The 24,910-nt window shown below is 39.4% G+C and overlaps 1 protein-coding gene across 1 annotated transcript; it reads left to right on the top strand.

Moving 5' to 3' along the window:
* The first annotated feature begins 359 nt into the window (after positions 1–359).
* Positions 360–24,855, top strand: LOC120567316. Its single transcript, XM_039814266.1, has 51 exons — positions 360–424; positions 1,381–1,399; positions 1,568–1,604; positions 2,541–2,663; positions 2,970–3,169; positions 3,589–3,692; positions 4,674–4,786; positions 4,936–5,295; positions 6,284–6,358; positions 6,470–6,711; positions 7,303–7,396; positions 7,566–7,709; positions 8,119–8,324; positions 8,486–8,583; positions 9,065–9,177; positions 9,265–9,441; positions 9,536–9,561; positions 9,852–9,952; positions 10,255–10,277; positions 10,405–10,426; positions 10,541–10,568; positions 10,670–10,748; positions 10,873–11,019; positions 11,192–11,301; positions 11,346–11,402; positions 11,882–11,982; positions 12,098–12,216; positions 12,351–12,524; positions 12,606–12,637; positions 12,752–12,849; positions 13,658–13,680; positions 13,781–13,908; positions 14,112–14,193; positions 14,923–15,069; positions 15,151–15,362; positions 15,450–15,550; positions 15,941–16,059; positions 16,191–16,346; positions 16,589–16,803; positions 20,303–20,388; positions 20,876–21,012; positions 21,113–21,238; positions 21,317–21,510; positions 21,607–21,695; positions 21,994–22,121; positions 22,264–22,391; positions 22,576–22,693; positions 22,803–23,021; positions 23,151–23,321; positions 24,544–24,693; positions 24,787–24,855. The coding sequence occupies exons 1-51, from the start codon at positions 373–375 to the stop codon at positions 24,853–24,855; spliced, it is 6,072 nt and encodes a 2,023-aa protein (XP_039670200.1). The 5' UTR covers positions 360–372.
* Positions 24,856–24,910: the final 55 nt, after the last annotated feature.

Genomic DNA, 24,910 nt, shown 5'->3' with positions numbered 1-24,910 from the left:
TGAATTTCCAAGTCCATTTCTGTTAAACACATAAAGCGATGACAGCAACTGCAACAATGTTCTGGCTAAAAATATGTCAAATATAGGCCTACTTATGTGATATATTAAGCTTTGACAATTTCAAAGTAGCAAAAAGTGGGCTGCCTCTTTGATACTGATTACATAACATTATTTAAAACCGATTTATAATCACTATAGATGATTTTTAAAATTCTAATTTGCAATAAATATTTATAATTCAGACTTCTGATCCAGCATTTGGTCTTTTGGTGCTTGTTGGTGTCGTGGCCCACTGTGTAACCTGCTTTGTCTGATTCCCTCCCCAGGGAATTTCACCACAAAGCCGTCTCACCCCATGAGACTTGTCACATCATGAGATCATGCAGCCGATTCCTACTGGTTTACCTACTGGGGAGCTGCTTTGGTAACAGATTTATTATCTTTTCTCTAATAAAGAAAGTGTCAGGTTACCAAATGTGTACTAATCCGCATCTGAGATTAGTCCAACAAAACTTTCCCAGTTTGAGTTATGTTTGCTAAAAAACTACACTGTTCAGCTGTTTTGGGAAATTATTTTGTCTTTTTTTAAAGGTCCCATGACATGGTGCTCTTTGGATGCTTTTATATAGACCTTAGTGGTCCCCTAATACTGTATCTGAAGTCTCTTTCCCAAAAGCCTTGGTGCAGAATTACAGCCACTAGAGCCAGTCCCACAATGAGCTTTCCTTAGGATGTGCCATTTATGTGTCTGTAGCTATTGAGGAGGAGAGGGGAGGGTGCAGGGTGAGGGTGTGGCCTTGACCAACTGCCACTTAGCTCGTTTGAAAGCCATGATGTCTCTCTCTCATGGGTGGGCCAAATTCTTTGTGTGGGCAAAGCAGAGAAAGGGGAGGTAACCTTGCTCCTTATGACCTCATAAGGAGAAGATTCCAGATCGGCGCATCTGAGCTTTCATTTTCTCAAAGGCAGAGCAGGATACCCAGGGCTCGGTTTACACCTATCGCCATTTCTAGCCACTGGGGGACCATAGGCAGGCTGGGCTAACTCATATTAATGTTATAAAACCTCATGAAGTGAAATTTTCATGCCATGGGACCTTTAAAGTAAAACTACGTATATATTTAGTTTTTGATCTGATATGTGGGCAAATACCGACATCTGAATACTTTCGGTGCAGACACAGTTGAATTTACTAGCTTAGAAATATTTGTTAATTGTTCAAGAACAGTTTTGGAGTCTCTTTTACGATTCACCATTTTAAAATTTAAGATTTATACATTTTCTTAATTCATTAAAATGTCCTAAATGTGTCCAAAACTAGCTTCAGTCCTTTAAATTCTAGTATCAGCTCTAACAATTAACTTTGTCTTCTCCCAACAGGGGCAGCAAGTCCACAAAGGTAAGATCAGAAAATTGAAATAACAAACAGCATTTTATTACTAAGCCAGTGGAGCATAACATAACTTTTTCACCTGTAAAGTGTTCTCGCTGTTCTAGTTGTAATGAACTATGTCATCTCTTGTCTCTAAACTCTGGCCTTGTGTTCTTCACTTGTGGAAATCTACAGCAATGCAACCTGCACTACTGTCGAAACGTGTGGCCAGGTGAGTGAAGCTGTCTCATGCTGTACTTATACAAAACGTGTTTACCTAATTGTTCACAAAACCTAAAGGCTAGGTAGAAAATCAACCCCAAAACTGCTCAAAATCAAAAGTTCTGCATTTATTTTTTCTGATTATATTGATACATTTGGATTTATAATAACCAATCATAACCAAATCCCTCTCAAAGCTGCAGGTACAATCGTCATGTTCTGATTTGATCTGTTCTTTGAAAACTATTTCTCAGATTGTTTTCTAAACTACAAATGATAAGAAAACTGACCAAGTTAAAAGTAGCGGGGTGATTCAATGTTGATATGGTACTGTCTCAGGATTCTTGGAATGACTTGAATATACAAAACCACCCAAACCACATTCCAGCAGGATCAAAACATGTTTTCCTGTCATCCACAATTGTCTGACTGAGCTTGATAAATGTAATTCTGAACAAAGTCTATCAAAACATCTGGTCTGGCATGGACTGCATAACAGAAACACCAAACAATAGATTAGCCTGCAGTGAATACCATTATCATGCAGTACGATCAGGCACTTAGGGGTGTGTTAGCGTAAAGAAATGTCAGCCAACATTCTGAACAGTATGGTTGGACTTACAGTATAGAGGAACAAAGAGGCTAGACACTGAAATTATATATATTTAATTTTCACAGCAGGTACTTTTACTTGTCAGAGAAGGTGTAAGTAATACCACAAACGACGGCTCTGTTCATTTAATCATGCCAATGAACCTGAATGTTAAACAGTAGTTAGACTTCAAATGCAGGATTTTTACTTGTAACAGAGTATTTCTACTCAGTGGTATTGTGACATTACCTTATAGTAAGTAGAAGATGTGAATACTTTTTCCACTACTGTTTAATATTATATCAAATTGTTTCCTCATTGCTCAAGTTGAGTTTTTTTGTCCTTCATTCCAAGGTGCCAGATCCGACCTCTCACTTCCTCCAGTGTGTGGGATTGCCTTCGAATGACACAGGGAGAGATCACATGCAGAGGCTGAAAGGAATGCTTGAAGCGACGATGGATGTGTACACCTTCATGGTATGGAGTTCACACCTGGACAGGAATATTTCTTAGTTGCGCAATGGAAGGAATGCCGTCACAGATACCAGTCTGACCAGTTGGTGTAATGCTTTATCTTTCTCTCATGGGCAGCATTCTTACTTTGCAGACTGTGACAGATTAGCAGTGTGGTGACTGTTGCTGAATGTTTAATATCACATGTGTATGCATACTTACACGTAGCTTTTGTGGTAAAACACAACATAAGCCCATTTCAACTGACTATATTCCTAACCTTTCCTTTATCTCACCCTTTTTTTTCCCAATCCATCACCATAACCACAGAGGTCCAGCATGACAGGAGTGCCACTTCTCAGCCTGCAGGGGGCCCTGGAATTAGACCCCGGAGCAGACCCCCTTCAGAACGAAGCCCTGGTCCAGATGTGGATGGAGGTCACGATAAAACCGCTGCTGAAATCTATCAACAAACACTTCCTGTCCTGCCTCAGCACGAAGACCTTCAGCTGCTCCACCTACCAGACTGTGTACGTTTGAGTCTCTGTCTGTCTGCATGTTACCTTTGTTACAGTGGTGTAGTCTGCATGATACGCAGGTATACGCAGTATACCCACTAAGAAAGCTCCAGGATTTCCATATACCCACTTAAAAATGCCCATTATATTTTGAATTGCCATCTGTGTTTATCTTCTTCACATAGGCTAAATAAAGGTATTTCCACTGTAAATTGGTGCATAAAGTTGTATCAGAATACAGGAAATGAAGTCGTTGATGCTCAAAACTTCCTTGGGGGAGGACACCCAGACCTCCCCACTATGGTATGTCCCCCCCTCCCCCAAAGACAGATTCTGGCCAATATACAGTACAGTATACCCACTACAATACATTAGACTACACCGCTGCTTTGTTACAACAATTTATCTCACCTTCCAATCTCTTCTTGCAGGGTGAGGGAGCTCAGCCACCATTATTCTGAGATGAATCCAGTCAGACAAAAGTGGATCTACACATTCTTTATGTACCCCTTTCTGTCTGGAGACAGAGTAGCTGGTAAAGCTTTTGTGTGTTAACTTTGACTTTATGATTAACTAGAAATGACTTACTATAGCACATATTGCCACTAAAGCTGCAGATTTCACTTAATTTATTTTGCAATAGTTCCAGCAACACTTGTAGTATAAACAACTTTATTGTGAAGACGATGTGTTTCGATCAAGGCTTGTGGCCTCATTAATGACCCACAATAACGACTCACAATGAAGTTGTTCTTTATACTACAAGTGTTGCTAAATAATGAACCGCTTAATCCTGCCCAGGGATATCAGGGTCTATATCTTCGTGCGAGGATTCGGTAGTGTTGTCATGATTCAATTTGTGTTTTGATTTTAAGGTCACAATTCGATTCAATTTTCAATTTAAAGATATATTTTTTCAGCGCTGACCCTCACAATAACAATGAATGTACCATGAAGTCCAGTGGCACCAACAGGCTTTACCATTCATTGTTTGTTTACATAACTCACGGGAAGGCAAAATGTTCATGTCATATTCAGAGAAGCAGGAGGATTTTCCAGTTCTGTTGTTTCTCTATCATCTCTGACTCTGGCAGTGGCCATGCTGTCTCAACAAGTGCAGCTGTAGGCTACAAGTAAGCTAATGTTACCCTGTGTCTTTAGCTGCATGCTAGCTCTGGTCAGGTCAGTCTGTTGTTGTTTTCTTCAGACACATGAAAATAGGCAGAGATGGAGAGAAAATAAATACTAGGAGAATCCCGATACTGCTTTTGAATTTGATAACTGAAATTGACAGGTAATTTCTGTTGATTTTAGATTACACATTGAAATCGTGACACCCCCAATATTCGGTTTCCATAAAAACCTAAAACCTCCTTAGTTGACTTCCAGAAGCCTATGTTCAGTACAATATACACAATCTTTAACTGACATAATCATATTTTTAGATTTGTTAACATACAATATTGCTTATCTCTTCTGTATTTGTGTTGACCCAGTGTGTGTAATCTCTGTATAGGTTGTGTGAGTCCACAGGAGAGCAGTGAGGAGTGGTTGCTGAAGAATTTTGGTGCCTTCAGAGCCATGGCCCGAATGAAGGATTTTTCAACACTTAACATGGTCTTCAGCGGAGTGAGTCCACTTGTGTTTTCTTCAAGATTTATCGGATTTACAACAGCAGTCAACCTCATAGAGACATAGTGGGGAAAGTTTTCATTAAGTTCTACCTCTACATCTTATCCTCTGCCTCTTTCCTCCCTTTCTTTTTTTCTCCCCCACAGTTGGAGGTTCTGAACCTGCTGTCTCCAGCGCAGAAAGCTGAGCTGCTGCTGATGCCTGAGGTTGCAGGTTTAGACAACGACACCCTAAGCCTGGTCTTCCACAGTTTGTTGACAGGGGGCTCTGGCCCTCCACCCACACCCAGCCCTGGAGGTGCCTCCTACTGGACGAGCCCTGGAGCTGACCAAAACTTGACCTATCCTGGTGGTAACCAAAACTGGACCTTTCCTGGTGGTGACCAAAACTGGACCTATCCTGGTGGTGACCAAAACTGGACAAGCCCTGGATACCCTTCTACCTATCCTCCATATCCCACATATGACCCATACCCACCACCATCCCCAAAGAACAGCCTCAGACAGGTACTGTAAAGTAGCATGGATGTATGGATCCTGCCATGTCTTTAACAGGGCTGTACACGATATTCAGAATAATATAGCAGCAAACAAATATTTATGTAAAGATATAGTGGAGTAATAGCGTCCTGAGCAGAGAATGAAAGTACACTCCCATTGTGTTGTAATCCGAGCTTTTCTGTTCTTTTGTTTGCATGTTAGTGCTTGTGGCCGTAAAAAGACATATTTCACGTTAAGGGGAACGGATTTTGGGAGCCGTGTGGTGGCAATCTCAGTATTGATCACATATCAAGATTTAGATTTTTTTCAAATTTCAAGGGGAAATCCAAAAGTTTCCAAATATGTCAGGCATTTTGGGATATATCATATTAGCATATCATGTATTTTACAGGTAATGGTACAGCCATACAAAACACAATATTTGGGGTTTGAAAATTTCAAATTGTATTCCAAACAGCTTTAATACACTTTTAGAATTTTTTTTTTATGTAAAGCTGCTTTACCCAATATTTTTATATATCACAATGCATCAAACTTCTGTGTGTAATGCCAAAGTGGGCGCTCATAGTGATGAACCCACAGAGCATTATCACCAAGTCCGCAGTTCTTCTCAGCTCTACTGAGCGTTTTAACATGTTTTCATTCATGGGTTTCTGCCTGGCAATATTACTGTTTTGTTTCACTCTCACAGTTCTCCTGAAAGAAATAGTTTGACATTATCAGAAATACACGTATTGGCTGCCTTGCTGAGGGTAAGACAAAAACATTGATGCCTCTGATGAATGCACTCTAACTGCTCAGCACCAAACAGCTGAAATAGTTGGTGACTATATTGGTGAACATAGTGGTGCATTTAGTTGGTGTAAAACAAACACGAGCTTAAAGGAGAGTGAATATTGGAATTATATTCATCAGATGGACAGAAACAAGATGTTATAATTCCCAGTCTTGCATCTCAGTTTAGAACACCTCTGCTCTTTTGTCACGCTAACAGGTTGTGAATGGTTTCATGATGGCTTTTAAACCCATTGGGAGCTTCGTTCATAACTTTGTGTCCTTCACACAACAGGTACAAGCTCTCACACATGCACACAAACATAAATCGACATGGAGAAAAATGCACACACGGTACACCTGCCAAGTGAAATGACTCCTGACCTGCTGGTTTTTGTTTGTCCAGAGGAACGTGTCAGAAATAAGAAGCACCACTCTGACCCAGTTCCTACTTAACTGGACTCTGGCTGAGCTGGCAGACACGTACAAGCAACAAGAACCATCTGTAGTTCCAGAAACGCCAACGTTTGATGTGACAAATGTGGAGGATTGGTACCAGTATGTCGTGATGCCGGTGTTACAAAGCTTCCTACCGAACGACAGGGCCCTCATGCATCAAAACATCATACTCGCCTTCCACCAAGTATTGTATGTCAAACTAACATTTTAAATTAGTATTCATTCCCTGAGTTTATTTTTTCCATGTGCGTCAGTAAAGAATGGACTAAGTAGAAAACTGCAGCATTAGATGAGTCAAATACACATTTAAAACTCCTATAATCTAAATAATGTTCAGTCCCAGGAGCAAGGCAATAATGCAGCAATTCGCCTATCTTCTAACTTTACATTTATGTAGTTTTTTTAGCTCTTTTAGCTCATCGTTTGACTTTTACTGTTAAGTCTCCAGCAGCAGCAAGGAGCAAAAAAAGCTCTGATAAACCCATTATGTGCTACTTGGCAAGCTCCAAACTGCACAAAGACAAGTTTGCGACTAGTTAGTGAAGAAATCCAATCCAGGTGAATCAGTTTGTTTTGATGGGTGATTGTTTGGGTGGTAACTTCGTGGCCAAATGCACTTATTGTAAGTTGTTGAAAATAACATATTATGTAAAGTTCCTCTGCCCACTAGTTGCCAAAAGCTATCCCAATCCACCTCAGGTTAGTCGATATCTTTCTGTGTTTTAAGATGAGGTATTAAAACGACTTTTAAATGTAAGTTTATGTCTTGTTTGTGTGCAGCTATCTAAATAATAGTATGGACAACAACACCTCTGAAACTGTCAGTGAAGTGCAGGATGTCTGTAGCATCACGCTCGATAAGAATCCTTGCGGGGTGAGGCTTCATTCTATTCTTTCATATTTTTTTTTTAAATAGTTAACCAAGTTTGTCTTGAATTTTTTATTTAAACTTTGATTAACATTTCCTTGTTGTCAAAAGTTTACCTAAAAAGTTATCTTAAATAGCTTCTTGTCTTCCCATTTTTTTCTTTTCATCCTATCAGCTGACTGATGCGGTGGAAAATGTGGCCCATGTTTTGCACTGCGCTGCTCGTAGCAACCTGACAGTATCCGAGGAGACGGTCATGAGATTGATTGTAGAGCTGACAGAACGTCCGAACTCACTGATCAAAGAGTTGTCAACAACAGTGAGTATATAGACCTTTTAAAGTTTGTTAAGTGGCTGTATTACTGTAAATTTGGCATGATGCCAAATCCCAATCTAGTGCTCCAGATATTTTGGTGGTGGGGTAATTCTTGCATAAAATGCATATCACGACCTATCTTTTAAACAGGCTAGTAACTTGAAAATAACCAATCAATCAAAATTGTAATGTTGATGAGAGAGATGTTACAAACCAAGCCAAACCAAACACACACATACACACACACACACACACACACACACACACACACACACACACACACACACACACACACACACACACACACACACACACACACACACACACACTCTAACTTCTTACCTTCTCATTCTACTACACTTTTGAAAAGAAAAACTTAGTAAAAAATTAGTGCTTCCTTTTCCTCCTGTAGAACTTCCACGAGGTGGCGTCCGACTTTCAGCAGATCTTTGGCAAGGCAGAGTCTCTGTCTCTGACCCAAGAACATCTGAATGACCCAGACAAGCTCATCAAGCTCTGGTTTCAGATCAAACTGGTTCCTCTTCTGCCTTACGTCCCCATAGACATTCTGTCCTGCCTCAGCACCAAGGACTTCTCCTGCCCAGTTTTCCAAACCCTGTGAGTTCTCACACACACACACACACACACACACACACACACACACACACACACACACACACACACACACACACACACACACACACACACACACACACACACACACACACTGTATGGAGTATTAATTGTCATTTCTTTCTCTTCTTTTTCAATATGCACAGTGTGGCAGAATTTGGCAAACATGAGCCTTCAGTGTATCCTAATTATCAAATCTATCAGCTGTTCATCCGTCCCTTCCTGCTGCATGACCTATCCCCAGGTAAGTAAACCCTTAGCAGAAAGGAAATATTAGCCGCAAAATGTACTTAAACAAACAAATGTAAAAGTTTTGAATTTTGGAAAATGGCTCCTTTAACTAAGTCTTTTATATTAATAGATTATCAGTTTTGGGTAAGCAACATTTTACTGTTTTAGTTGTTCGAGCTGAAGCCAATTTTAACTATTTTATGTGATATTTTCTGTAACAACGCATTGTATTTTAAAAACTGATAATATGGTCTGTATACAATTTTTTTTTTGAAGTAACTAACTTTAACTGTGAAAAAATGTCGTGGAGTAAAAGTCAAAGTACAGTAGCATGAAATACTCATGCAAAGTCCCTCGGTACAATACTTAGTTACTTTCCACCACTGTGTATCTGAGTTTTTGCTTGAATAAAAAATAGTGTCTAGATAAAGTTATAATACATGCAGTTAATTTCAATAACTTTACATTAGTTAATTAATTGATGTATGTTTCAGTACCCCGGTGTTTCTCCTCCAATCAAAGTGAATGGCTGCTAAACAACTTTGGTGTCTACTCAAGTATCATCCGCATCACTGACTTCTACAAGCTCAACTCTAACTTCTCTGGAGTAAGTCTGGAAAACACTGACAGGCTGAAATGCTGTAACTCTCTTTGATAATTGTTAATAATTTCTTTTCTTTTGTCTCCTGTCCAGCTGGAGGTTCTTCCACTCTTGTCTCCAAGTCAGATAGCAGACTTGCTGATTTTACCTCTTCCTACTCCACCTGAGAAAGACGTTGTTATTGACCGAGTATTTGACTTCCTATTGGAGTCCCCTGAATACATGAAACTTCCAGAGGTCCTGAGCAGCCTCCTCCAACACATCGATAAGGTAACAGCTTTGTAATCATATGTAAGTTTAATGCTTTTGGAAAACTTTTAACTGTCCTGCATCATTAATCATTGTAAAATATTCAATTTGTCAGATACCCTGTGATGTCTTCAAACACATGTGAGTACTTTCAGATGCATTTATAACTTAATTCCAGCCAAATGTTATTTAGTTTTTAGCCCAGAAGACCTTTTTAACAGTGGACATTTTAATATGTCGAACACAGTTATAACCAGAGGGGGAACGTAACTACACTTAGTACATTTACTCAAGTAATGTTCTTAAAGGGCTGGTAGATAGATTTTAAAGTGGGGTTGTATGACGTACTTACTTCAAAAGATCCAAACTATCCATTTAAGTACACATTTGAGGTACACATGTTTAATGTTTTTTTTTCTTCCATCTGTCAGCTTTGAGAGATTATACGGAGCCATACCACTTCTGCCACCAGATTTGGAACCAGTCATCTGGGATAATATAAATATGCTGATAAACCAGGCACCAGATCCAGGTCAGTCTCTTACACACACACACACACACACACACACACACACACACACACACACACACACACACACACACACACACACACACACACACACACACACACACACACACACACACACACACAGACACACAGAAAAAGATACAGCATGACCATAAACACAACTTAACTATTACCTCCCTTTTACCTTCTGCCTAGGAGCCAAGTTCTTATTCGTTAGATTGTATGTAATGTGTATTACAAGCATTATCATGTGCACACAATAGTTGACTGAATTGTATTATTTTTTATGTTTTTGATTTTGACAGCGTGCGTGCCAGACAATGTCAAGGTGAGATTTCTTTAAATCTGCTCAACTTATATTTCCAATTAATCTATTTGATTTGATTTTGTAGCTCAATTTTACTGAAAAAATATTTTACTGGTCATTTTAAATGTATTCAATCTGTCATTCACAGTGCCCAATTACCCAGTACAATGGTAAGAGCTCTTTGACACCTCACTTGAAAGTTTCATTTTATTACTCATTACATTACTGTTAGTGCTGTTAGAGCTGAAATAATTGGAGATAATCTTTTCTTTGCTGTTTGACAGGTTCTGAAGTCTGCAGAGGAGTTAACAGGTATCATATTTGCTATGATTTGTAACCAAAATTGCAATTAAATGCTTTAATAGTCCCTGCGTTGACATGACATGTATTTACCTTTTGACATGTATTCACAGCTCTGACCTGAACTCTTACCTAAACACACATATGGAAGTTCCCTGCAATTTTGCCTTGGAGACATATGCATGTGCACAGGTGACTGTCTAATTTAAAAGAGTCAAAGTCACATTGGAAATACAAAGTTTTATTTCTGATAATAACTTCCATGCAGTATGCAGGCATAATTGCTAAATGACAACTTTTTGTTTCACACATACAGCTGGAGAACTTCACAGCCAATCAGCTGGTGTCTCTTATAGAGTGTAACCTGCCTGGAAACAGCAAGTACTCCAAAGTGCTGTGGAAGATGCTGCTGACGAAGCTATCATTTGTCTTGGACCCAGCTCTGGACGTGCTGGCTAACATGGTCAGTATCTTTTTATCTTTTTAAATCTTTAAAGAACATCCTCTACTTCTTTTTAGGATTGTTAAAGTGAAATGTAATAAACTAAAAACGTGTAAATCAGTTTAAAAGAGATGGATATATCTTCATATATAATATTATCTATATTGATTCAATCAATTGATCTCTCCTACAGCCCATGGCCACGGTTGGTCCATCGGCGTCTCAGATTTTGGATGTGATTTGGGAGATGAGAGTGTCACTGCTGACTGATGAGCAGCTGATGAACAGCAGTGTCATCGCAAAGTGGTTCTCCGGCCGTCTGAGAAAGTTCCTGCCACCTGAATCAGGAAGCTTCCTGCGCTGTCTGGCGGCAGAAACCTCAGCTGTGCTTCATACCAGCAAATGTAAGAGATTTTCCACAGACTTACAGATCCACAACATGCATGTTACTGCATTTGAAACTGTCTTTATCTCCATACCTGCTTTGTATCTGCTGGATGTCTAAATGTGTGCAACTGTTTGCTAACATGTTGGTCACATAAACTTAAAAATTGTGTTGTTTACAGCTTGAGCAAAAAAGATTATTGCATGTTTAAGGGAGTAATGATATAATTTCATGGGACTTTTAAAGTTCATATGCTAACAGGCTAATGTTAGCATTACAGTAACCGGTCTTCAGCTTAGGCTGATGAAAGTGAAACAGATGAATATAAAATCATGTAAATCTGAGCATGACAAGCTTAGTCTGAGATTTGCAACATTCAAACATCAAACAATTATTTATTTTTTAGTCAACCTCATGATTGTTCGAACATTTTTTATTATTAAATTGCCTTCAGAGAGATAGAAATATTTCTCATTATGTCCCTGATTTGTTTGTCAGACTGCAGGAACTGATCCGCAATTTTAATACCTTCACCGGAAATCAACGGCTTGGGGTCTTCCATGATTTCGTCCTCCGTTTCCTGTCACAGCCAAACTCAGGTACTTGCTGCATGATCTGAACTTGAACATAATACTGTGACTATTTTCAAAAGTAATAAGTTGAAAAATATGTTAGCATTTACAGATATCCCTTTATCCTCATGACTTTGTCCAGGTTCAGGCTGTGGTTCTGTTTCCAATGGCAGTGCAGAGTGGCTAATGCAGAATCTGGGTCCATTTTCTGAGTTTTTGTCCCTTCAACAGCTGCTTGATCTCAACCCATACTTCAACCCTGTAAGATTTAGTTTCTGATAAGATCAAGGATTTATAAAAAAAAAAAGAAAAGAAAAAAAAGGCCAGCATTGTCATTATTACCTTGTTATTTTCAGTGTCGGGTGAACTTTTTTTGTCTCCTCCCTTCCATGTAGCTAGAGGCCCTACAACTCCTTACTCCGGTACAGGATGCAGAGCTGGTGTTGACTTTTCCTACTTCTGTAGAGAAATCCGTCGTCATAAATATGGTTTTTGATTACCTGACTAAGTCTCCTGATGAGACAAACTTTCGCTTGTTCCTTCGCTACCTTGTCTATTACCATTTCCAGGTAAAAAGATATCCCTTTATTCAAAATGTAAACTTTGCACTGCTTGATGAAGGTAATAATCTTTGTTTTCTGTATTTGAAGGGAAAAATACCCTGTTCATCATACAAACTACTGTGAGTTATATATATATTTATGTTGTTTGATATATTGTATATTGATTATTTAAACTGTACATAATTATATAAAATGTAAAATTGTGATGTTATTTCCACATGTTGCTGTTTTAGGTTTGCCAGAATGGACTTGGCCATTCCTACAGTTTCTCTTGCTGCAGCTTCAGACATCGCGATCACCAAGATGCAGTTATCCTTGTACACACCACCAGGTGAGAAGCACATTGTCGGTAGAATTTTGTAGAAATATTTATGATGTGATATTATAACAATAATTTAAGAAATTTACATTGACTAGCTTTAAGGCTGGAAAAATCATCTGAAAATAAATACCCACGATTTGATACACCATTCAATCAAATGAAAACATTCAGGATCATTTTAGACACATTTCTCCAAATTTCACCTTGATATATTTAGCATTGTTTACTTGGTTCTGATTGTCTTAGTGGCTTTACTGACAGAGTAAAATGAAAACATTACGTTGATGTTGGAAAAAAAAATTAAGCTCCATGATGGTTTTATCAAATTTTGGAACTGTCTGTGACAGTCGGTACATTAAAAGTAACTTACTGTACAGTATACATTATGATTTCCTATAGATCACCTGTCTGCAGCTGCATAACGAGCACCTAATTTAGTTTTTTTTGGAAAAGCACTGCAAATTAAAACCACCAGGTGAAAAGCATTTGCACTGAGAATAAAATCAGGTGAAAGCTGATTCCTCTGGATTCCCAACAAGTAGTGAGGATCAGGAATCCCATACAGAGATTGAAAATTACTACATGAAAAGTGGTAGTGGTAAAACCAGTCGACACACATAGAAGAGGCAGCAATTCCTTGAAGCAGCTATAATCAAGATTTTTGTATCCAGGTTTATTATCATACAGTACTTCAACATGAACCTGTCTTTATTTCAATGTTATTACGTCATTATGTATTCTTATCATTGAAATGAGCATTTCAATATGCAAATTCCAAACTATACCGTAAACTAATTTGCCTTTGCTTTTATTATAGGTTGTCTCATATACACTTCAGAGGTAATTAAACAGGATTTTCTCTTTTTTTTTATATTGTTAGTCTCCTATTTGTTTAATAATAAAAAGACTCATAACCATCTTAATTTGTTTCTCCCTCAAGTGCAATGTTACCATGACAAATGGTAAGTTGTCTCACAGCTTAAAAAAATCTACAACACGATTCAATATTTTAATGTTAATAATGGCCATGAATTCATTTATTGCTATTTTTCACAGAAACAGACATTTGTGTTGGAGTGAACAGGTGTGATTTATAAACCCCCCTCTCTCTCTCTTAAATACATATGTGATATACCATACTATCTGTGTGTAAACCAAACATTCTCTCTCTCTCTCTCTCTCTCTCTGTATCTCTCTTACTTTGAGCTTTTTAATCTTTCAGTATTAACTGTCCATAAATACTTTAATGTCCTGTTATTTTGAAACTACAGCACAGTGCTGCAGCTCGACCTCAGCGGAGGGATGACCGAACGTGTCTGTGACTTTGCTGCTGAGGAATTTGCCTGTGCCTCAGTAAGTCACCTAAACATCTCCAGGGGTGTAATGTAACTAAGTACTTTTACTCAAGTACTGTACTTAAGTACAGTAGTTTGAAAGGTACTCATGCTTTACGTGAGTATTTACATTTTATGATACTTCATACTTCCACTCCACTACATTTCAGAAGGAAATATACTTTTTACCCCACTACATTTATTTAAAACTTAATATTACTAGTTAAAAACATATATGTTCATACGATATGCAGTAACATAGCTACTCCTAATCTACCCAGTAGTATAGAACATATCTAAAATTTGCTCCATGTTGAGAAACGGAAACATTTAAATGCTCTTACATGTATTTGTTAGTGATACAATCTTCAATCTTGAATTTCCCCTTGGGGATCAATAAAGTATCTATCTATCTATGTATCTAACTATCTATCTATCTATCTATCTATCTATCTATCTATCTATCTATCTATCTATCTATCTATAAACAGAATAATATAATATTCTATAATAATATTACACTTTTAATGGAGATGTTCTGCATAATAAGTACTTTTAATACTTTAAGTGCATTTTGTCAGTACTACTTCTGTACTTTTACTTCAGTAACATTTAGAATTCAGGACTTTTAATGTTGGAGTATTTTTAGATTGTGTTATTTCTACTTTTACTTAAGTAAAGGATCTCGGACGACACCTCTCCTGAAACTTATGTTCACCTGTTGTCATTCTGCTTCAACATCACACAGCTGTCAACGCTGCAAGCAGCAGATCTGGCGGCGGTGTTGGCGTGTAATCGCTCCTCCAACTCCAGCGGCTCGAGACCAGCCTGGAAGCTTCTCCTCTCCAAAGCCTCAAATGTGCTGGATGCAGCTCTGGATCTTCTAACCAACACGGTATGAATCAGCACTACTCCTCACTTTACCCTTTTCCTCATAAGATCGAGACACTGGATGTTGATTTGTTTTGTCTTTTAGACTCTGGACCCCTGTAATCCTGCAGTTTCAGTGATTTTAGACTCTATACTTGAAATCCGATTGGACACATTCAGCACGGCCAGCCTCAATGATCCCGCCCTCATCCAGCTGTGGTTCAATCTGCGGCTTCGCCCATTCCTGCCCGCCGTTTCCCCCGATTTCCTCTCATGTCTCAGCACGAAGGGGTTGGACTGTAGCGCCTATCAGCACATGTGAGCAGCAGAAAGCCTCTACAACATGAACCGGTGTCGTTTTTTAAGATATTGTCATTAACCAAATGAACCCTCATTTAATTTCAGCGTGCAGATTTTGAGCAGTGTCCAGCCACGCATGACACTCACCAGGCAGATTTCTGTCTACACACACTTCATCAAGGCTTACCTGACCTCAAATAACACAGGTATGTTCTCACATTTCCATAAAGATGGCGTGTCAAAGTCAGTATATGCGTATATTGCCTTGCCTTCCATCAAGTGGGAGACATCGTGGCTGTCAGAAATGTGTCTCCCACTCGTAATTACTACTAGGACTCTTACTTGAATGGCTTTTTCTTTGTAATACATGGCATTAATACAGGCATCCCGGTGGCCTAGTGGTCTAAGATGCCTATCGTGTTATCACAACATCCACAGTTTGATACATGCTGGAAACCTTTGTTGCAGACCCTAACCTAACCCCTAACCCAAGACAAAAATAAATACCTGATGCTATGGATGAACCATAATCCAAAGCATACAGTGAAGCTGAATTTTGTGTGTGTGTGTGTGTGTGTGTGTGTTTTTTTGTTCAGACCCCAGCTGCAGCTCAAACACTAGCAACAGTGGAGAGTGGCTGCAGAAGAACTTCGGAGGTTTCTCTGTCTTCGCGTCCTTCCAGGACCTGCAGATGATTTATCCCAACTTCATAGCGGTAGGCTACTTATGGTTACATTGTGTCTTGCTGTCATTATATGTGATTATATATTTATTTTTATCTGTGTTTGACCATCTATGCTGGTGTGTGTGTGTGTGTGTGTGTGTGTGTGTGTGTGTGTGTAACAGATGGAAGCCTTACCGCAGCTGACCATCAGACAGCTGGCTGACGTGTCGGCCACACCCAACCAGCTCACCTCTCCTGACCAGGTTGCCATGGTGATGCAGTATATACCCAGCCAATTCCTCGCTGACTTCTTTGATGACTTCTCACCTGCTATCCTGGTGAGTGTGCATAAATGAAGTGACATATGCTAATGTGAATATTGTTAATATCTACCTATCTTAGGTAGAAGATATCACAACTCATACATTTGAATGTTGACTTGACATAGGAGAAGCTCCACACCTTCAACAAAATTACACTTCTTACAGTGAAAATAAATTGCTTTGCAGAAAAACAGATTTTTACTCTTAAAACTTTCTCTCTGGGGTTGACATATTTTGTCGTTTCTTTTTTCCTGCAGGGTCATGAAGACATGTTGCCCATTGTGGTGAGGTCAGCCATGTTGCAAGTTGTGTTTGATCGGGCAAACCTCTCAGATCCCGCGGTGAGTGACTCAGTTGTGTCGCTGTGGCTCCAAAAACGACTGCCCCCCCTGCTGGTTGACCTGTCACTGGAGAATGTCGCACCGTTCTTCAGAATACTGGCGGGAAGAAACTGCAGCATCGAGCAGCAGGGGTAAGTCTAGAGCCACGAGCAGTGCTGATCCTGACCTCCCTGGGGCCCTAAGCAAAATTCTGCTAAGGGGCCCTCTATATGACCGTGATGCCGTGAGCTATGTAAACCATTTGCCATTGCCACACAGTTCACCTGGGTCTGTGTTGCTAGTACTTGCTGACAACGGCTGTGCTGTTTTTGCTGAAGCTGGCTGTACTGGGTCTGTGCTAGTACTGGCTGTGGAGCAGTGGCGGATCTAGAAAATTTTACATGGGGGGGCAAAGGGGTAGCAAGAGATCTTGGTAGGGTGGCAGGGGAAGACGGTACATGGAAACCCTCATACATAAACTGATATGCCCTACTACGCCCCGTAACGCCCTGCTATGCCCTAAACTGCTACGCCCTAAACTGCTACAACTATTATTTCTATTCATAGTTCCATTATCTTTTTTGTTACTATAATTACCATTATTATGAATCATAATTCTCTATATCTGTATCCATCTGTATGTAACCAGCGACCACCAAGACCCTGGATATGTCTGATGTTTCTGTTGCACCAAATGCTTGCTCTTGGGAGAATTGTTGGGTCATTGTAACTTAAAGAGTGTGGTCTAGACCTACTCTATCTGTAAAGTGTCTTGAGAAGAGTGAACTGTTGTTGTATATGTAAATATTTACATATCTAACCCTATAACATATACAACAGAATGGAAATAGCCAAAAACTGAAAACACATCATGTCACAGGACATGCTATGTTACTGTACTGCAATTTATATGTAAGGAGAATATAAACCAACCATATGGTCCAGGGGTTACTGCAGCCTCCTCTTCCTCTCTGTCATCTTCATCCTCCTGATCACTCTCTGCCTCTGTCCCTCTCTCTGAACCTGCAGCCTCCTCTTCATCCCTCACTGTCAATTCTTCCTTTCCCTCTTCACTCATTTCTGCATCTCCTTCTGTGGTCTTCTCCTGCTCTGACCTGCCTGGTCTCTCCAGTTTACTGCCTTCTCCTTCTTCATTTCCCTCCTCCTCTTCCTCCTGTGCACTACTCAGGATTTTCTTGGCTGGCAATATCCCCACTTTTAGGCTTCAGCTAATATCTCCAGCTACTCTGGCCTGCAAAAGTCAAGATGTGAAAAGCTCTTGTTATTATTGTATTACATTACACTGTATGGCCCTGTAGCTAATAAGTAGCCTAAAAAACATAACATCAGACGAGATTTATTACATGCACACATCAGTTATGTTTAGACTAGCCTTCTTAATCCCGTTGTATTTGTTGTTTTCCCAGTTTGACAGTAAAGTATGTTGCCTGGTTTAATTTGTGCAGCCGTATTGCCGTGATATGTGAGAGGAAGTGGATTTTATAGTAGCCTACTCCTTAACTAATCATATACAAATGATCGGTCTCAGCAAGCTCTGTGTAGTGTGTTGTAACGTAACGCCACCGAAACGGCGACCCTCTGTAAACGTTATGAATTCAAACATGCCAGTTTGTAATATTCTGTATTATGCTCTTCTTGTCTTTACTGAAATCAAACTAATCAAACAGCAGAATGCGCTTACAACCCACGAGGGAGCAATTTGACTTTTGGCTAACAGCGCGCGCTGTTGTTGATACTGACTTCGCCTTTAGCAGACATTATAATTATTACAAATTTAACTTTAGATGAAACGCGGGTGTTTTAACTTCACCTGGGGAAACAGACTTCACTTTGAGAGGCTCGGGGGGGGGCAGCTCATTCGCTCCAGTCTTTGCCGGGATGCAGGGCCCCACGCCAGCAGACTTCGCTGTGTGCGAGCCTGAATGTGCGAACGGCGCTCTGCACGTTTGATGCAGGGACGTAGCTAAGTATTTGAGGGGCAGGGGGCTAAGATTACATCTACAATTATTATTTATTATGAATTAATATAAATTAATTGTTTGTTTAAATGTTTTAAGAAGCCTGTGCACATAGTGGCAGTTTGTTTTTACAAGCAAAGTTTTTTGAATGCCAAAGTTAGGGGGGCAGCTGGGGGGGCAAGGCCCTACAGTGGGGGGGCAGCTGCCCCCCCTTGCCCCCCTGTAGATCCGCCCCTGCTGTGGAGGCTGGATGTGTAACAACTGAGTCTGTGCTTGTACTGGCTGATGATCCAGCATCTCCTCTACTGACAAACTTAAGCATAGCACCTGCAAATTATAGATAACTCATTTTTTATAAGCTGCATCAGACCCAATTAAACTGGCTCCCTATTTCCTTTTATACATTTTCAAATATAAAATACTATTTATACTATGGCTTGGCTCTTGTAATATTTAAATAGTGAACTAGTGATGCAGATATCAATAATCCCTGTGAGTGATATCAAGAATTAACTTTTGTACAAGTGAACATGTAATTCCTGATATAAAAAATATACATTGGTAGGTAAAATTAACTAAGGTGCCCTACTAGTAAAAATAATCAAGAATTCACATTGCAAATAGTAAAAAAAATCGAATTCTTGATATCAAAAATGTATAAACTTTGAATGAATAAAAGCTAAAATGGCTTACCATAGCATGTTAAAGTTTTTATTTATTTATTATTAGGCTATGCATGTTGAAGCAATTCTTGATTTATGGTTATTATTTACTGAGGGATGTGCATCCATATTGACCAGTATGTCCAGCAAATCAACATTTTAAATTCAATATAGCCTATAAATCAATGTCAAATTGTCAATACATTGCTTTCCATCTTGCATAATTAGTGCAGTTGTTTAGAGTTTTTAACTACACATTTTCTGAGACTAGATAATCAGTATCTTAAAAGTATGTCTAATGTGTACTTAGATGAGGAGTGCCATCATTCACGCCCATATATTGTAGCCTACAGTCTGTCTGGTCTTCACATATATTTCTGCTTGAAAAATGTGCGTTTCATTTCGTGCACGCACCTAACGCAAGATAACACACCTGGCGCGGTTATCTTTTCCGAGCTGCAGTAAACAAACACCGCTGCACTTTGTCGTTTATCAAACGTAATAAATAATTGTATTTTACTCTCACTTTTGTCAGGCACAAAGTCACAAAACACGGCCCTGGAAGTGACTAGCATTAGCAGCTAGACACAGACCAAGAGATGCACTGCCTGCCTGCCCAGCTAGGTTAGCAAGACAAAAAAAAACACAATAGAAATGCACATAAACATAACTTTACTTTGCTGACATCAAACTTGGAAAGGAGAGAACACAAGTTTACCTGATTGTTGTTCCCGCAATTCACTCTCATGGTGTTTTTTTCCCCCCTCTTTTTGTGACCAGAAGGATAGTTTCGCTTCATTTTGTCATGGATGTTGTAAACATTAATTGACGCGCTATGACACGTGGGGGAGGCGGGGCTTCGAGTAAATTGCATCCTTCTTGGTATGAGAAAAACATTTTAAGACCTCATCTCTATAGGATTCCATACAATGTCAATGATTTTAGCCTAACAGCTTAAATACGTTATTGATTGCATTATTTTTTATTTTATTTTATTTCTTTTATTTCAGAGTTGAAGACCTGAATTCAACAATCTCCTCTCTCAGTGATGTTACACAGAAAGAAATCTACAACAACATCGTTCAGACTCTCACAGGTGAAGAAAGCACAATGAAAGTAACACGCAATAGGCCTACTGTAATCACATCACTTTTTCCTGTATCAAAAGTCATAAAAGTGGTTTAAAATTGTAAAATATAATTTAAATTGCACCTCTTCTAAGTTCCAAGTAGTGCAATCGTTTTAGGTCGCAGTACAGCTAATCATTTCACTCATGAACTATTAAGGAGTTTATTATTTTGTAGACTGAATAATGGGAGAATAATGTACCTGTTAATCATTGTAACGATAGGCTTAGATTTATGTAAGTTTTATTTCTCTATACATACTAGTGGGGACTGGTTATGTCTATAGTTTAATTATTTATTTGTTTGATTACAATCTCCTCTGTTATGTCAGAGAAGGGTGTAACTCATCTAAACATTAACAGTTTTAGCCAACTGATATACTGTAGTGCTTTTTATTTTATTTTCAACATTTCAAATAGTTTGACAGCCGAACTCTTTCACTCTACCTCATTCTAGAACCGATACCTCTGCAGTGCTACGGTGACAACTACAACCGCAGTTTCAACAGTTTCCTGGAGAGCTCATTCATGGGATTCCAGTTTCCCAACGTCACCACCTTCCTGTCCCTCATGCCTCTTGACAGGGTGCATCAGGTGTGTGTCCAAACAATAATACAGAGGATTAAAAGGACAGTTTCAGTGGTTGGGTTGAAGGATGTGAGGAGGACTTATTTATTGTCTGCTGCTCCTCTAGCTGGTGAACTCCATACCTCCATCAGATCTTGCAGATTTTCTCCGTCGCCCTGATGTTGTCGACAACGATGCAGAGCTCTGTGTGATCTACAGCAACTACGTCCAGACACCGATGTTCCTAGAGACCGTATGTACCACACACACAAACACAAAGAAATTAAAACACACACTGATGATATGATAACATTACTGTATACATTTGCAGCAGGAGTCTCTCCCGGAGGGGGTGCGGCGGCCCACCCTGCCTTGCGTCTGGCCCATGGCGCTTAGCAGCTCCGACAAGTCAGAGGTCAACGCCTGGTTTGACCAACGCCTCCAAAGCTATTTGGGCTTCCTCACCAAGAGTCTGATCAGCCCCAATATAACACACAACTCCTCCTGCCTGGCCTTCCAAAAGCTGTATGTGTGGTTTTCACAAGACTTTATGCTCATTTTGCAAATGTTTTTTATATCTTGTCAATTTAGATGTTTTTAAATCTTGTGTTTTGGTTTCAGCGTGTCAGTCCTTGGGGAATACAACTACACTGGTGCAGACTTTACGAGACAAGATGTGTTCAACACCATCAGCGCATACCTCACCTCAGGTCAGTCTCCAGAATAAAACAGAGCTTGTCTTTGACAGTGTTGCCAACTCAACTTTCTTGCTAGATTTGGCGACTTAAATGACCCCCTTAGGGACTTGTTTTACAAAAAAGTGCCAAGATCAGTATCTCAAAATGAATGTGGTAATGTTTTATTGATGCCAAGTTGCTAGTTTCAGAAGGAGAACAAAATGTTCAATTAGCCTCACTTTATTTCTTCATTTTTATTCATTCTTTATTTATCTCCCTGTCTTCCCTCAGTAAAATCCTCCAAGTAATTATTCGTAATTTGTCCTTGTAGCGACGGTGCCAAGGTGTTACGACCCCAGCGATCCAGAACTAAACTCCACAGCCTGGTTTGTTGAGTACATCGGCCCTTTCATACCTTTCCTCACTCTGGAGGATCTTCAGACGTTTGGATCTGCACAGGTACTGAACCTTATTTGTTAAATCTTAAACTACAGCTCAGCTTTTTTTCACTTTTGGGATTGAAATTATTATAAAATAGATGGATTCATAATGTACAGACCTCTTTTTTAGTGTTTAAACCCCCTCTCTCTCCTCTCTGCAGGTTATCCAGGTGTTCACGGTGAACCCTCTGAACATCGCTCTCCTCCAATACTCCAGTTTACCTCTCAACCTCACCAACTACTACACCCAGCTCATTTATCAACAGGACAGCAACTTCGACCCCTTACTGTGAGTCTACACAACCACAAACCCCTCACACATCAAATACATATGTGATATACTATCTGTGTGTAAACCTTTACCTGTGTAAACCAAACATTTTCTCTCTCTCTCTCTCTCTCTCTCTCTCTCTCTCTCTCTCTCTCTCTCTCTCTCTCTCTCTCTCTCTCACTCTCTCTCTCTCTCTCTCCAGACTTCCTCTGTTGTGGCGGTGTGTCGCTCCTGGTCCAGCATTCAACCAGCTAACATCAGAAGAAAGTATAACAGTTCTACAGAACCTGACCACTCTCTGTACAGCCCTGAACCCACAGGTGATAAACACACACAAAAACACACGTACATTAGCAGTTTAGTTTTCTGCTGAGACATACATTTTTCACATATTGCCACTGAGAACGTTTTTGATTTTTTTCTCTGTAGGTTGCTGCAGCTTTGGCAGGTAACTTTGGTGACAACATCAATGCTGCGGCCATTACTGCCCTCGGCAGCCAAAGCAGCGGCCTGTCCACCGGTCAGATCAACATGATAAAGCCTGAGGATCTATATGCCGCCCTCTTCACTCTCAGCAGTGTTACAGACTGGAATGAAGGCCAGGCCAGGGTCATCATCCTGTCTCTGATGTCTTCAGGGCTTATGAAGGTAGCTGCGTCTGTCTGTCTGTCTGTCTGTCTGTCTGTCTGTCTGTCTGTCTGTCTGTCTGTCTGTCTGTCACTGTATCAGAATAAGTCTGTCTCATCTGTGTCTTTCATCCTTTTTTCATTCCACCAGATCAACAGCTCGTCAACGTTGTTCATGCTGGGCTCTCTTGTTGTCGGTGTTCCTGCGAAAATTTTCGGCAGCATCAGTGGCTCCCAGCTGCTTACTTCATCCAAAAATCCTTCATTCCTGGGATACATGCTGTCCGCTCCACAGATCGTCCAGCAGATCTTTGTTACTCAGGTATGACGGCTTCACTTCTGTGACAGGATTTGTATGATAAAGTAATTAAAAGCCTTTCAAGTCGAGTCAATTTTATTGATATAGTCCAAGATCACAAATTTGACCCAATTTGTACAATATTTGACATCCTCTATCCTTAGACCCTTGATTCAGATAATGGAAAAAAACTTCACAAATAAAAACAAACGTCAATTGAGAATAAAAGGGTGAAAGAAAGCAACAGAGGAGGAATCCCTCTTCTAAAAAGACAGACATGCAGTATACGTCATAGATACTGAGTAGACTAAACTAACAATTGCAAAAATACAACCTGGAGAAACAGAATGACGATATGTGGTAATATAACTGCAAGCATAAACAAAGAATATGGATTAAAGACTCACAGACTGTAAAATGAAAAACCTGCAGAGTTATGGTTAATTTATGTCCAAAAGACACACTATCAGGGCACTTGGATCACTTCAGTCCCCCACTACAATACATTAGGGCAAAAATAAAGTATTAAAATTAGGACTGTCAAATGATTAAATTATTTTAATCGCGATTAATCGCTGAATTTCTATAGTTAATCGTGATTAATCGCATGTTTTATCACGTGATTAAAATCCTATTATTTTGCATTTTAGAACTGTTTTTAAGTACATATTAACAATGGAAAGCAATTCTTACCAGGGTATCTTGATTGGGAATCAAATGAATGCAAAGAAAGTTACTTTATGAACTTGACTTTAAGATTTGTATTTGTTCATTATTTATTTACTCAAATATCAAATAAACTAAGTTAATATGTAAGGAGCATTATAATTATTTGAAATTGTGTTCACCTTGCCCTCCTAGCGTAAAAAAACAATATAGTAAAGTAACGAAAAGACTAAATAAAATGGGCTGGATGTAGATAAACAAAGACAAAGACACATGCTAACGTACCTTATTAAGCAGGGATGTAATGTATCATGAATCGGTTAAAAATCAATGTAAATCGGTAAAGATTACAACTGGTTGAGATAAAAAAAAAAACATTTAACTTACCTCCCACATCCTCACCCAGATTGTTAATTTAAGTCCAAAAGACACACTATCAGGGCACTTGGATCACTTCAGTCCCCCACTTTTGTTACATTAGGGCAAAAATAAAGTATCAAATATCAAATGAACTAAGGGTAAACTGGTTGAGATAAAAAAAAAAGAAAACATTTAACTTACCTCCCACATCCTCACTCAGATTGTATCAGTGAACAGCAACAGTGACACGATCATACAGAACGTTCCAGATGAAATGGCCACTCAGATCCCTCGTGCTCAGCTGCTGGGCTTCTCAAATAACGGCAGCGTTATCACCACACTCAACCAGAAGACATGGAAACCGCAGCAGGTAGGGGGGGGGACGCTACACTGAAACACACATGTTTGTACTGAGCACTTCTGCTGATGTTACAAACTACTGTATGTATTTTTGTTTTTTTAGGTTGAGTTGTTCTTTGAAATAATTGCTGTGGAATCTGCCACCGCAGTGCTGGGAAGTCCAAACAAGTGAGTGCTTCAGAAATTTTTTATAAAGCAAGAGTTTTCACAAAATTTCAGTATGGAAC

Source organism: Perca fluviatilis, chromosome 1 (assembly GCF_010015445.1).
Source record: "Perca fluviatilis chromosome 1, GENO_Pfluv_1.0, whole genome shotgun sequence".
NCBI classification, from domain to species: domain Eukaryota; kingdom Metazoa; phylum Chordata; class Actinopteri; order Perciformes; family Percidae; genus Perca; species Perca fluviatilis.
This window is presented reverse-complemented; position numbering and strand designations above follow the sequence as displayed.

Bases quoted from the DNA above. Each gene is read 5' to 3' on its own strand.
- LOC120567316 (XM_039814266.1), top strand. From the start codon at position 373: ATGAGATCATGCAGCCGATTCCTACTGGTTTACCTACTGGGGAGCTGC. The intron at 11,983-12,097 runs GTACTTGCTGCA...GACTTTGTCCAG, and splicing joins CCTGTCACAGCCAAACTCAG to GTTCAGGCTGTGGTTCTGTT. The intron at 22,392-22,575 runs GTGAGTCTACAC...CTCTCTCTCCAG, and splicing joins AGCAACTTCGACCCCTTACT to ACTTCCTCTGTTGTGGCGGT.